The sequence below is a fragment of the Tetrao urogallus genome (assembly GCF_951394365.1).
Source record: "Tetrao urogallus genome assembly, chromosome: 19".
In the NCBI taxonomy this organism is placed as follows: Eukaryota; Metazoa; Chordata; class Aves; order Galliformes; family Phasianidae; genus Tetrao; species Tetrao urogallus.
The window spans coordinates 9,486,135-9,500,444 of record NC_136832.1 but is presented as its reverse complement, the minus strand read 5'-3'; the positions used below and the strand labels follow the sequence as shown (position 1 = coordinate 9,500,444).

General features: G+C 45.4%; 1 protein-coding gene across 1 annotated transcript in view; it reads right to left on the bottom strand.

Moving 5' to 3' along the window:
* Positions 1–2,172: 2,172 nt before the first annotated feature.
* The window catches only part of NEK6 (NIMA related kinase 6), a gene marked incomplete at both ends in the record, with an annotated part of 45,550 nt that continues 33,412 nt past the window's right edge, over positions 2,173–14,310 (bottom strand). The window contains 3 exon segments of the mRNA XM_079544666.1: positions 2,173–2,283; positions 4,863–4,976; positions 8,954–9,048. Of these exon segments, the coding sequence (XP_079400792.1) occupies positions 2,173–2,283; positions 4,863–4,976; positions 8,954–9,048 (320 nt within the window).

Below are 14,310 nucleotides of genomic sequence, written 5' to 3'. Positions count from 1 at the left end.
CTACGTTCAGCCTCAGAAGGTTGTGTGGTGCAGCCCTCCATCTCAGCAGCCTGCAGCTGCGCTGTTCCCTGGTGAGGTTTCCATCAGGACCAGTGCTGGCAGCTGCTGTCCCCCATTCCAGCCAGTACCCACACACCCACAGAGCTGTTAGCAAACCTCACGCACCTGTTTGGAGCGAAGTTTTAATGTTCTCCCCTTTAATACTGAACCTTTATTTCTTTTTTAAACAAAGGTGTTTATTTTGTAAATCATTTTTTTTTTATTTATCTAAAAATGCACAATTGCAAAAAAAATTACCTTTTGAAATACATTTACTTATAGGCACTAATAAATTTGATCTAGCACGACAGCGGAGCGCTCGAGGCACTGCACTTTGAGCTGTGCCCCACAGGCAGAGCCCCTCTGCTGGTCCACCTCCACGACCAGCAGCACAGCACAGCCGGCCCGGCCCACTGCTGCCATGGCTTAAAGGAAACCTGCAGTGTAAAGGTGACGGTCTGAAGACTTATGCCTAAGAACTGCTAAAGAAGATGGCTATAAATTAAACAAGTTGGCATGGGAATGTGGGAAGCAACGTGCTGCCTCTCCTCCATTCTCGTGCTGATTTGAATTTCCTCAGGCTCTCAGGAGAGCAGCAGACTCAGCTTCCTGCTAAGAAGCCACGATAAAATGGCACCTTGCATTAATGATACCAACATAGTTCACAGCAATTAGTAGTTCTCCTTGCTACCCTATAAAAATATGCAAAATTTGGTGGAAAGTAGTTGAAGATGGCACTGCAATTTTCCTTTAAGTAGAAAAAATCAAGTTAAAAAATCCACTAAAAGCATATATGAGTAAATAACCCTCTAACCCTAATCTTACTGAAAAAAAAAAAAAAAGTTCAGGCTTGCATTCATTTCTTGAAGAAAACCAAAAGAGGCAGAGGCTGCACTGGGACTGCAGCACCCAGCCTGCAGCTCAGCATCAGCGCAGCAGAGCTGCTCCCACACTGCAGCAGCTGCTCTGCTCCCCGGCTCACGCTGCAAACACTGCCCAGGGCTGCTCCTGAAGCAGGCAATGTTTTTCATCGGCAGTAACGAAACAAATCATTGATTCAATGAATGAATTTAGTTGGTTTAAAGTTTTAATTTAAGAAGATGACCCCCTCTAATCAGCTTGAGATTTTTATAAAAATTCACATTCTAAATCAGCTTTCACAGTTAAGTAGACGGGGCTGATCCTGGTGTGGAATTGGCCACACAGAGCGTTGGACTGACTTGGTTTCTGTACGTCTCAAAGAGTTTCAAACACTGCTTTGTGTAAAGTTCTGCCTACTGGTACCTAACACACTACTGAACGTGTACAAGCATCTTCCCAAAAATCCAGCTGGGGCAGAGAAACACTGCTTTTATAGCAACCTGCAGTCTCAAGTCGTGACAGTCAGGTGCTCACAAAGGCCCTGCTGAAGCACGTTTCTGTGGAGTGGTTTGCACAGGGTTTGTGGGTTTTCTTCCCCAGCTGTACACTGAATTCAGTTCAGTGGCTGAGTTAACAGCTAAATGCATCAGCAAAAGACTCACTCTAAGTTTTCAGTTAAAAAAAAAGTCATGAAATAAATGCATTTTTACCCCCTCCCACCCCCCAAACCGCTCCCCATTCTAAATCTGAAGGAGGGAATTAATAAAAATACATAAATGGATGCTTTAAAATACACAAAGTAAAAACTGAAATTTGCTATAAACCATTTGCAGAAGAGGCGAAGTAGCAGTTATACAAACGACACAAAACCTACTGTAATTCTTACATTAGTATAAAGTGATTTCACTGAAGGAATTATTTCAATATTTCACATTACAGTTAAGATAGAGGAGGAGTGCCCAACGCTGACACCCCGGTTAATATCATCTATCCTAGATTACACACGACAGTTTAAGAAAAGACCCTTAAATGATCTACACCTGTAACATCTTATTGGCTTAAAAAAAAATCACTTGCAATACCTCACAGAATCTTCACTTTAAAGCATGACCACCTTGTAAGAGTCCTTGTCAAATAACCTGCAGAAATAATGGAGCATCCTGCTACGAGTGCTCCCCTCACTTGCTGACTAGGCACCAGTCGGTTTCATCTGAGAAAAAAAATTCAAGTAAGACTAAGCTGTGCTGGCTTTTGAGAGTGTCTGCAGATGGTTCAGGTGCTGGAGGTCCAAACGTGCATTTGTTTTGCTATTTGGTGCACGTAACCAATGTCGGGTCTTTGATCTGGATCAGGATATATGCACATGCTGACCAGCTCCCGGAGCTGAAAGACAGAAAGACATTGGAACAGAAATGGATCAGCTTGTTCCTAACTGGCAGCGGGTGTGGGGCTCCCCCAGATGGGAGCAGGGAGCTCATCGTGCAGCTGTTGAGGCTGGTGCTGCACGCTTCTGTTGCACCCCACCTCTGTGGAAGGATCACAGTTAACCTGTACACACATCTTAAGACACAGGATGCCCGAATGCGGCTGTCAGACCCCGGTGTTTCCTAGAGAACCTCTGTGAAGGAGAGACTGGTCATTGATTATGTTTAATAAATAAAATGCAGAAGGGCTGAAGTACCCCCCACCTCCCTACCCTCTTTATTGTGCACATGAAAGATTGTAGCTTTTAATTATACAGACACTGAAAGCTGCTCGTACCCCCGAGGCATAGGGAGAAACAGCCTTGAGCCTCTGATCTTCTCACATCCTCTCAGTAGCCACAGTGCCAATTATTTTAATGGTAATTAAAAGCATGACCCTACAGCTATCAAGCACACAGTTCAGCTGCATTACTGAATGTACCCAAATGAGGCCACAGCTCTGCCTCCCGAGCGCTGGGTCGCCGCGGGCCTGAAGCCGTCCCAGCAGGAACTGCCAGACCCGACCTTGACGTGCAGCCCCAACTGGTGCCAACAATTACCAGCGCATTTGTTTCTGAGACAGAAAACCAATCAGTCTCAGCTCCTCCAGACCATCATGAGATCCAGACTGGAGAAAAGGCCACAGCCAGGAGGCCATCACTGAAAGGCGGGCATTCCTCAATTAATGCTTCGTCCCGTTCATTCACAACAGTGCTGCAAGCAAAGCATCCCGAGGGTCAGCAGCTCCCCTGCAGCAGAGCTTTGTTTGGGGGTACGTCACCAAGCACTCTGCTAGCTTCATTTGGCTGATGCTCATCTCTGCCCTGGGAAGAGGATGGAGGGGCAGCTGCCCCTCACCACTCCCAATCCTGCACCAGTGGCAATACTGGAGTGGCCCAGAGAATCTGCCCCATCACCCTCAGGAAAATGAACACGTCCACATGGGAGCAGCCAACCTCCTGGCAGCACTGACTCCTGCTGGTGCAACTTACTGCTGCAGGAAGGCGCTGCCACGCTTTTTTCCGAGCCCTGCAGCACGAGGGCTCCCACCCAATGGCTCACCCTGCTCAGCTGCTGGAAGACACCAACCCACCTCCCCTTCAGTTCCGTACTCAAGAAGCATCTGAAAATCTAACCTTTAAAACCGGCACAAAAACAAACAGCGTTCATGGCAGAGACGTGTTCAAGACTCAGGAAATCAGAGCTCTTTGTGGTTCATGTAGGCAGCAGCAGCTCATAGAGCTACAGCCAAAGGCACAGCCCTCTCAGACTTCGTCAGGCATTCTGTTAATAGTGCATGAACACCATCTGGAGTCTGGTTCTCTGGGACCTGGCGCCTTTGAGCTTTAAACCATCCTTCTCACCCCGGATTGTATCACTACACTACACACACTCTTTAGCACTGCCAGAGGGAAGCAAACAGACAGTAATTGTAAAGACAGGAAACACATCTGTCAACTTACACTAATTCTTGCTGCCAGCAGGCAGATCCTGAGCTGCACACTACAGCAGCACGGCAAACGTGAATGCACAGAGCCGGGACGTGCTGCTACAGCAGCTTGGGAAAAAATAATCCACTTTTCCACAACACTTCTTCAATTATCTTTTTGCAAGAGTTCCTTAGCAGGAGAGAACGAACATGAACTGTGCGGCAGCCCAGAGGACGGGGCAGCACCACGCTGTGAGCGCCCAGGGTCGGAGCTGGGAAGCTCAGTGTGGTGCAGGCAGACTGCAGCCCCAGCAGCTCAGCCCTGCACAGCCTACAGTTTAAAATGTAAAACAACATCTACAATTAACCTTTTCCTTTCCAACAGAAGACACCAACGACTGAATGAGAAAGTAAGAAAAACAGCTGGTTTAGCATGGAAAAAAAAACGTCAGGAAAAAACCAGCTCAAAAGGCCTTGCATAAAAACAACCACCATGTGCAGCCCAAGTGCAACCTCACAGAGCAAGCAATGCATAGCTGCAATTGTGTTTTTTTAAATACAGCTTCTTAAAATACAGTTCAGCTACTGCTCTCCATCCTTCGCTTTCGTATACATAGAACCCAGACTTCAAAAATCCCCCTTATGCAGCTTGGTTTATTGATGATTACCTTATTATTAAACTGTTTTCCTCTTCTCCCCATTTAAAAAAAACAAGAAGAAACAAAAACGACTCCCTGTAGCAAGCAGAAGAAACTACAGGAACAAAAATTTAAGCATGGTTTCACGGTATGTTATTTTAAGCAAAGGGAGGCAAAGGAGAGGGCTTTCCCACGGTTCATTGTTGGTTTTTGCCAACGTAACAGACTTTCAGTCTCAAAATCCTCTCCATGTTAAGAAACCACATTAAGAAATCTTCCTTTCTGCCTCACTTCAGCGCGCTGATATTCAGAGGCTCAGCAGCTCCCCGGGCAGCTGCAGGGCAGCACTGCACTCCCCCACCCCTGCAGCCGGGATGGGGAGGCTCTTCCCCACACCCCTCCACTTCCCCTGCACAAATGCTCCCAATTTACCTTCTCAGAATAATGTTCAGCTGGAAGAGGCGGGTAGTCACATTGCTCTATTTTTTGGCAAAGAGAAAACAGGTTCATTTTATCTCCATAGAAAGGACTCTGAAGAGCTGCCATCTGGAGAGAAAAACACAGAGAGCATTTCAGAAACGGTAAAGATGCAATAGCCTTAGTACTAACGGTTTGCAAGAGCAAATTCTGTTCTCCGATGGCAAGCAAACAACGCTGCTGCTCCACCAGCCCATGCAGCAGCCCAGCTGCTGAACGCCCCGCACCGCACGCATCCCTGGGCTTCGGCACTCAGCAAGCTCCCCGTGCTTCCCCATCACTGGTTATTTCCGCTGAAAACACTGCAGATGTGGGACACTGTCAGTGGGCAATTCCACAAGTATGCAGCAGAAACGTTCTCTTAATGTGAATAGGATTAAATAGGATGCCTGTGCTGCAGGGCAGTCCGTCAGACACCAGCAGCTGCGAACACCTCTGACACGAACGGTCACCTGACAGGGCAGCTCTACTGCTCCTGGTAACGCCGTGGTTTCAGCCCTCCTTGGTTACTACCATGCTCAGAACTGCCAATGCATTTACTCTCTATCACTGGTAAATTTTTAATCAACCGCTACAAGAAATAAGTGGATTAATTTTGAATTTGGCTGCCTAGAATAAAAAGAACCTTATAAATGTGAGTGATGCAGCTCTGCCTTAAAAACGGACCTCAAAAACAAACACTCTCTCCTCTTGGAAATTTGCTGCTTAGGATAGAACGTCCCAGGCAGATTTGGGAGCCCAACCAGAGAACCTTCTCCTCATCAGCCACGTCTTCAGCCCCTTTACATTCTATTTTATTAATCCAGATTTGTGACTCCAAACCCACAACAGATGTCTGATGTAAACAGACCGAGCACACAGCACGGAGAGCACAACTGAAGGCTACTGGTGAGAAAGAACTTCCAGCTCAGTACAGAGAGGTGCTTGTCTAACACTGAAGTGTCAGAAAGAAACTGCACGTCTGCACAGAATATCACCTACACTGCGGGTTCTTGGTCAGGAGGTCCAAACGAACCCCAAACCACGAGCTTCAGGAGATCAGCCACCACACGATGCTCTTGGAACTACGAAGTGTGGCACAGCAGCAGGGCAGGCAGGAGCTGAGCCCCAGGGCCACACTGCCCACTGCCTCCACACAAAATAGAGGGCAAAAAAGTGAAGGCACATTTCTGTTACAGTTGTAATTGCTAATTAGAGACTGACAGCAAACTGCTCCATCAGTTGCACAGAAGTGGAGAGAGAGGGGGTTACGTTGGGAAGTGGTGTCCCCCCGTTCTGGCTGACACAGCTCCAACCACCAGCACAGCACTGTGTGTGCCTTTGTTTGGGCTTGCTTCTGGCATTTTGATTAGAGCAATTACTGAAGGACAGCAAGATCTCCATTGGAAATGACCACCATGCAGGATGGCTGGTTAAAAAAATTCCTATGCAGAATTGTTGGTGTTTAAATTGATGCTCTTGCCAGAACCACTGAAGTCACTGCTTGCAGCTACATTCTGGGAATTAACAACTTATTTTTATTCCCTGAAGTGATCTTGCTGACAGATTTCTACAGGAAGTGAGGGATGAAGACTTACTGCTGTATTGACAAGATTTAATAATGATCACTGTGCGATTACCAATGTCAAAGTTAAGCGGTGCTGTCTGCCATCGCGGCCCAAACCCTCACTGTTATGCGAGGGATTGCAGCGGACACGCACAGCTCTGACGGCAATTTGTGCACTGCATCCCCTGCAGTTATCTGCACAACGGATCTGAAGAAATATCAGAAGTGACTCATAACCAAACAAACACTGCTTCCTTACTTTTAAGCCAAATGGAAAAAGATTTTCATTACAAGAAATTAGTGGGGGGGGGGGGGAGGCCCTTTCAGAGATACGTGAACTTGATTTTTCATTTTCAAATATCTAAAAAGTTTTAAAAGTCAAGTGGCTGCTTATCTGGTGAGCACAAAATTGGGAACCGTCCAGTCCTTGGAATACTCAAGCTCTCGAGCTTCTGCTCACAAAGTAAAGGCTTACCTACGTAGGAAGTACATTTAAAAATGCTTTGCATGCCAAATCTTTCACGTTATTACAGTACTGCTACTGTTCAGCACGCAATTAACTCAGCTCCTTGAAATACGAGAGTACTAAGACTACTGTGCCATAAGGGGACCATATTGCCTGCAACAAAAACATATCTTAGCACAACGCTAAATATTTCTCTCTGCATAAATCTGGAGTCCCTTCCCCAGCAGTGCCCTCAGTCTCAGGGATGCCTTGTACCCAACGTGGGCCCTTCTCTATTGGCAGCCTGGGTTAAGCCTCACACATTGTGGCAGAGCCCATATCCCCAACTCAACACCCTGCGCTGGGAACTCCTGGTGAGGTCTGATAAATGACACAAAGCTGGAATTCTTCAAAACAGTAACTGACTTGGTTGAAGCTCAGGTTCTTTCCCCTTGCTCCCACTTAAAAGAGTCTCTGCACTCATTTTCAAATGGCTACACGAGACCCAGATACACACAGCTATGTTTTATGACCCTGGTTTTCATCAGAAATTCATCCCAGTATCTCATCAGAAGTGTTACACACAATCCCATCCTCCGTTGAAAACATCAGCTTTTCTACAGCTTGCCGCTGTTGCTTCAGCTTCCAAACTCCTGAATTCTTTCTCTACAGCTCAGAAGAATCTGCCTGAGGACAGGCACAGAAACACGCAGTTTAAGCTCCCTCTTCTCTCCAAGTGCCTCTGATAAACACCTTAAACACCTTTGCACCGCTGCCCCACGCGCTCACAGCGCGGGCTGAGATGGCAGCGATGGCGGCCGTGGAGCTGCCCCATCTGCACAGAGCCGCACGGCGCTCACGAGGCAGCACCCATGGAGCTGCTGCGCTCAGCGCTCAGTCGTGCACAAACAGCCGTTTGTTCTTTGAGACAAACATCCTTCCCACAAGGAAATAACAGTGACAAGCACTGAACTCCTGCCGGGAAGAGATCTATTATCCGAGCGTTTACCTTTATACCCTCTCGTCCCAAAAGGCAGTTTTTTAAAGCAGCTGAATGACATGCTTAACTACCATTGCCTTCATAGCTGCTCACTTGCAAAACAATTTGCATTCCTGTTTATTCTCTCATTCCGTGCGGTTTACGAAATTGCAATGAGGAACAAGATCTCATCAGTTCACACAATTTCAAGTAACTCAGGAAAGCATGACCCTGACATTTAGAGCTTTATTTCCCAATGCGAGCTGTAGCTTTAGAATTCAACATGCCAGGGATTTCTCATCCTCAGGGCCAGGATAAAACTTCACAACTGCTGACTCGCACCTTCACTTAAATTCCAAAACGATACATGCATTTAAAACGATAAGTGTCTACAATGTTGTTCTGACTCCTGCTAGAAACAAAATCACAAAGCTCAGAGCGCTGTGACAGAATCCTAGCGCTTCTTTTTAAAATGCATGCACTGGTAAAGAAAACCAGCTGGGTTTTAGGAAAAGGAGTTACAAATCGTGCAGTTCAATTGAGGAGAGCCCACTCCGCCACCCCACCTTTGTCTGTAGGACAACATGCAATGGGGGAACATCCCAGCTGAGCTCTGACAAGGGCACAGAAACGGTGATTTCACATTACGTAAAAACTCCGCTTTTCTTTATCGAAAGTTCTCAGAGTTAAGATCTTCCAATTACTCAGAATTCAATTAAACAAACCAGTGGCTTACATTCAAATGAATTTTCTATTTGTAGAACAAATGGTATTCAGGAGAAACTACGAATATGCTGCCCTAATTACAGCTCTGCTCACAGTGGGAAGAATGAATACAGTAAACTGGCTTCTTTGTGCCCATGCCCTCAGCACCCACCGTGACCCAGCACATTCACTTTGCACCAGCGCTGCGTGCCACAATTCCCTTCTTGTTCACGCTCACAAATCACGCCATGAACATGAAGAGTTAATTTCTCATAAGGTTTCTGAACAAATAAAAGAAAATAACTTTGACCTGCTCAACTGCTGATTCACTGTACCGTGAGCTAAGACAAATGGGAAAAGATGATACTTACTTCATACAGCAAACAGCCCAAAGACCAGATATCGGATTTAAAGTTATAGCCGTTTTCATGTATTCTTTCTGGGGACATATAGTATGGAGTTCCCACTGCAAAGAAAACGAACAAATGAGGAGTTACCATCCAAGAAAGAGACGGCGCAACCCGCATTGTACAGAAATGTGACTTAGCTGAAGGATGAGGGTTAGCAGAAACAGCTCATTAGAGAAGTCTGGCACAAGACTGTGGAAAGAAATCATGCTTTCAAAGGCATATTCTCATCTAGAACCAAAAATACAACCACATGGACACTTGATGACTGCTGAACATTGCTGAAAGCATCTTTTCTATTTCAGAAATCTGAAGGAAGCTTTCCTTCCTCCTGAGCCACCGCTGCGTCTCCCATGGGCAGAGCCACCATAAAACGACAGTTCTTTGGTTCACTCAGCGGCACAGGGAGCAGCGAGATACACATCACGGATGTACAGTGCTACAGCAAGATCCCAGGACAGCACACCACTGAGCATCCGCTGCCATACCTGCACTAGTAGCACGACAGCCCAGCTCAAGATGATGAGGTGCCCCCGCTAAGAGTTTGGGAGACCACTGGCTGGAGCAGGGAGGTGCCAGTGACAAACCTGACACAGGACAGGTACAGCTTTCTGGAAGAACCAAGAGAGTACTTCCAAACTTTTAAACGCTGTTCCAGCTCCAGTCCCATTAGGAGCTGTTGGATTTCCATGTACTTCCAAAAGTCTGTATTTTATCACAAGAAATTTACTACAGCATTTTGGACAGGACTTGCAGGAAATTATTAATAAATTCCTTACCTCAAAAAGGCTCTTTTAAAAATCCTAAATAAGTTTCAGTTATGGTACTGAAAATACAAGACATCCTGGCAGTTTCAACTACATCAAATAAACCTCAGATACATCATTTATTAAAACATCCAAGGACTTTCTATGCTCTTTCCCTTCCCATGCTTTTCCATCCTCTGTCAATTTTTTTTTTCTTTTTTTTCAGCATCCATCTCTTAATTAGAGACCTTTCATGCAAGACGGCAAATGTTTATTTTGCCTGTAACTTTCAGTTTGCCACTTCTTCACCCAAAGCCCTGACTGCAGACAGCTGAAAGATTCCTGAGCAGATGAACAGCGGCGCTGGAGGCAGAGGGGGGAGAGCTGCACCACCTTCCCCGGCTTTCCTCAGGGGTTTGCACACAGAAGGAAACAAATTACTTCTGGAGTGGAAAGCTCCTGAAAGGCAAAACCCCCTCAGAGAGCACACAGGGCCCAGCAACACGGGGTGCTGCCGCCATCGGCGTGAGACCCGAGCAAAATCACCTCAGGCTCCTGGAGCTCAGAGCATGCTGCATTAAATAAACAGGAGAGTCCAGAACTTGGTTGCATTCCCATCATCCACAGGATCGAAACATGGGCCACGAGCCCATTGAGACAGGCACTGATATTTCACTGATAGACACCCATACAGATTTGCATAGAGGAACTGCACATGGTTAGAGCACTGATTCATTTTCCTCCTTAGAAATAGAGCAATCTGTTATATGAAGTTCTTGGTTTGGAAGTCTCCATTAGACACAAGCACATAAGTCACATCCCAACTTTTAAGTCTGTGCCTCTTCCCTTCTCAAATCTGAAAGAAGCCTACAAGACTAGATGAAAGAGACACCTACATGGAAGAGAGCCTGCCACGACCAGCAGCAAGCAAAGGAGCAGGGCTGCAGCACGGAGCCACAGGAGTGAGCATGGAGCCCATTCCAGCTCTCCCTGCCCAACGTCTGCATGCTCTATAGCACGTGGTGCCAATGCTGGCCTCCAGCAGTAGCTGTTCTTGCTATCAGTTATTCTGGGTCGCTGCGTGACAAGCTCAGAGCAAATAACAACGTGTGGGCTCTAAAGTTACGGTCCTGCCTGCCATGTTAGCAGGGGTCTGCTTGGTAGGCTAAAGTTGTCGTTTCAGATAACGCCTTAAAACAACCTTCGATCAAAGCAAAATGACAGGGTTTGTAACACGGATGAGTGCGTTATGGTCCAGATCTCATTTTTTGTGCATTAGTCTGTTCCATTATATTAATAGGCCTGCGGAGCAGTCCGTGCCTGATCTGATTTTATGAAGTCTACCTTGCACATTTACCTATCATTACTGTAGTGTTGTCAGCAAATATATGAACAAGCAGGGCTCCGCATTTCAGAACTGATGCATTAATTTTTAAATAGCCGTCATGATAAAAGACTGACAAGCCCAATTCTCTTTATGGCCTGTCCAACATTACGTGGGAATCTCCTGTAATGAGCATCTTCTAGAAAACCGCACAAGACTTCCAATGCAATCAGTCAGGGCTCACCATTGCATCACATTAGTCAATTTGACAAGAATAGTCTAATCGGAGACCATTAATCAGAAACTTTCTTTGGCATTCGCCCAGCTGAAAATACAGAATATTGTTCAGATTCAATATTAATCACCAGCTGCTAGAGTAATGCCTTTAAAGTTACAAAGGTTGCAGAGCCATAGAGAAGATTATGACTAAGCAAGCATCTTCCTATTCTATTCCTGGAAGTCAAAGCACTTTGCTTGAATATCAGCCTGCCTCAAAGATCTCAGAACAACATCTCTTCCTACCCCCCCCGAGCACTGTGTGTGCAGCTAAAACACACACATGGACCAGAACGGCTACGGTGCAACATCCAAGGGAGGAAAGCGCTAATTATTCTGAGTGAGATGAAGAGCAGTCTCTTGTTTCTCCAGGAAAACACACAGGCAAAGAAGCTATTTCTGAAATAAAACTCACACAGCTTTGCTCTGACACAGAGTTTGAACCAAACAAACATAATGGTGCAGCTCCAGCAGCCACCGAGCATGGATACCCTGCACTGAGTTCCCAAACCTGCCCCAGGAACACCAGGAGCAGAGCTGCATCGCCTCCAATGCAGAAAGGCACTCAGTACGCAGGGAAGATGTTGCTCAACGATCTTGAAAACATTCTTCAGCTTGAATCAGAGGATCAGAGGAGTTCTGTTGCGAAAGTGACAGCGGCTGAGTTTGTACATACAAAATTTTGTTTTCTAAACAAAGCTTCCCCCCGCACAAACACAGCTTAGCCAGGGATCAATGCTCCCCATGAAATTTCTACTTGGCTGCTCACAGGCAAAAATAAGAGAAAATCTGCCCCACGTTTTTCAGCTGCTCCCTCACAAAGAGGCTCACTCACTGAACGCAGCACAGCACAGCCTGGTCTCTCGCAGCACTGCTCTCCCACACCTCAGGCACACTGCCAGCACATCCAAACCAGCACAGAACATTTCCCACTTTTCTCACAGGCTCTCTATGCTTCTTAAACAACATTATAAGACATAGGCATCTCCTGACACGAATCAAAATCCACAGCCATATTTGGCTAAAAAAATACAAAACCAACTGATAAGTTGTTTTGCTTTCTACCTACCGCTTTACTTTCTCACAGCAGGCAACACAGTTCTGCCTATGAAAGAACCTAACAAGTTCTGACCTTTATGTATCTTTACAGAGTATTCCCAGTTTCAAAACAAGAGATATCAGAGCACAACATGGGCCTCAAAGGGGTAATGGTGATTAAAGCACTCCTTCCTTTCAGAGGTGCTTTGCTCCTGTCAAAACAAACTTTGCCGTGGTTTGAAGTACTCGTGATTTTTGAAACGTGTTCATTACAAATGAAACAAAAACAAAAAACTGCTCAAAAGCAGTTGATGCCATCCACAAGTAACGCTGTTGTTAAAAACAGTTTAAAGATACTAATACAGTACCTTCTAAGCAACTAGCTTAACTTTAATACTCAAGACACATTATAACACATGCCATGACATTAGGAAAAATATTTTAGTAAGCTTTAATACCTGGTGGTGCAAATAATGCAGGGAAGCAGTTCTGCTTGCAAGGGCACTGCTCCCACCTGCCTCACCTCTCCAAACAAGCTCATGGGCTCCCATGAAGTCTCAGCATTATTTTAACTGTCTGGTTTTTAAGTATCAGTCGCCAAATGTTTGCATTACTTGGGAGATACTTCCAGATACTTTTGTAAAAGAATGGTTTGGGAATCAGACCAACTTTCAGGCAGTAAGTTTTGTATTCTGTCCTATTTGCAGGAGACTTCATCTGTCCCTAGTCCTTCTGTGACAAGACACAAAGCTTCCCATGTTCTCAGCTGTCAAGAATAAGCTTCTTTCGACTGCTGAAGAAATATTAAATAACAAAAACTAGATATGATACAGCTTCTCTTTACACTGGGATTATAAAGCGAACAAACAAAAGAAGCAACCGAAACCTGGTTTCCCTGAGCTGAGCTGCTCAGAAGAGCATCTCAGCCACTGCTGCCCCTGCTTCAGCCATGCCTTAGTGGCAGAAACACTGAAGATCTGTGAGTGCCTGACAGGAGATGGGCAGGCTGTGTCCCAAGCCCTGGCAGAGCATGTCAAGCAAAACAAAAACGAAGCTGAAGGCAAAAGCATTGAAATGTACCTTAAATTACTTCAAACTGCAGTGAGGTACCCAGGCTAATTGTCTCAAGGAAAACAAAAATTAATCTACTTATTCCTACAAAGAACATTTTCTGAATAGTATTTCAGCTCTTCCTAGGAGACCTGATGATTTAAGTTCTCTGTTTTCATTTTTTTTTTTAAAGTTACAGACACAACCTGAGGTGACTTTCAGTCACACCTCTCACATGCAGGTACTGCAATATACCTGCAGTAACTGCAGCAATTGTTTCTTACACAAACAGCACCTCAGGAACACATCCAAAAGCCAAAGTTTCTCAGGATGTGATGCAAGGAATATTGTCTGTTGTAGTATAAGGGAGATTTCTTGTGTGTGTCTCTATCTCTCAAAAAAACAAAAACAAAAAAACAAAAAAAACCACTCAAATTTCCCCCTCCCCCAGGGTACTCGTACTCTGTTTCAGATGACAAACTGGCTCAGCAAGCCAATAACAATAAAGGAAAAAAATCAACAAACAACCTATTTACAAACGAGTTCCTCTGATGACTGCACATTTGCTCCCCGTTCACCTGCACATCCAACAAGGAACTGGAGGACGAGCAGCGCCCCATGCAGCCCACAGAAGGCTTGCCTTACACACGTCCCAGAAGGAGAATCCGCTGAGTTCCTTCTTGTCCAAGAACAATTCACAAGTCATCTGCTCCAAAACAAGGCTATCCTGGTTTTTGCTTTTCAAGATGCAAAGCCCTTCAGAAGCTTTGGATAAGCCAACTCTATTTGGCAAAAGAATGAGCACGTTACTCAGTTCCACAGTAAAATGGTTCATTTTAAAATTAATGGAACTCTTCCGTATAAATTGCATTTATTGTATTCATTAA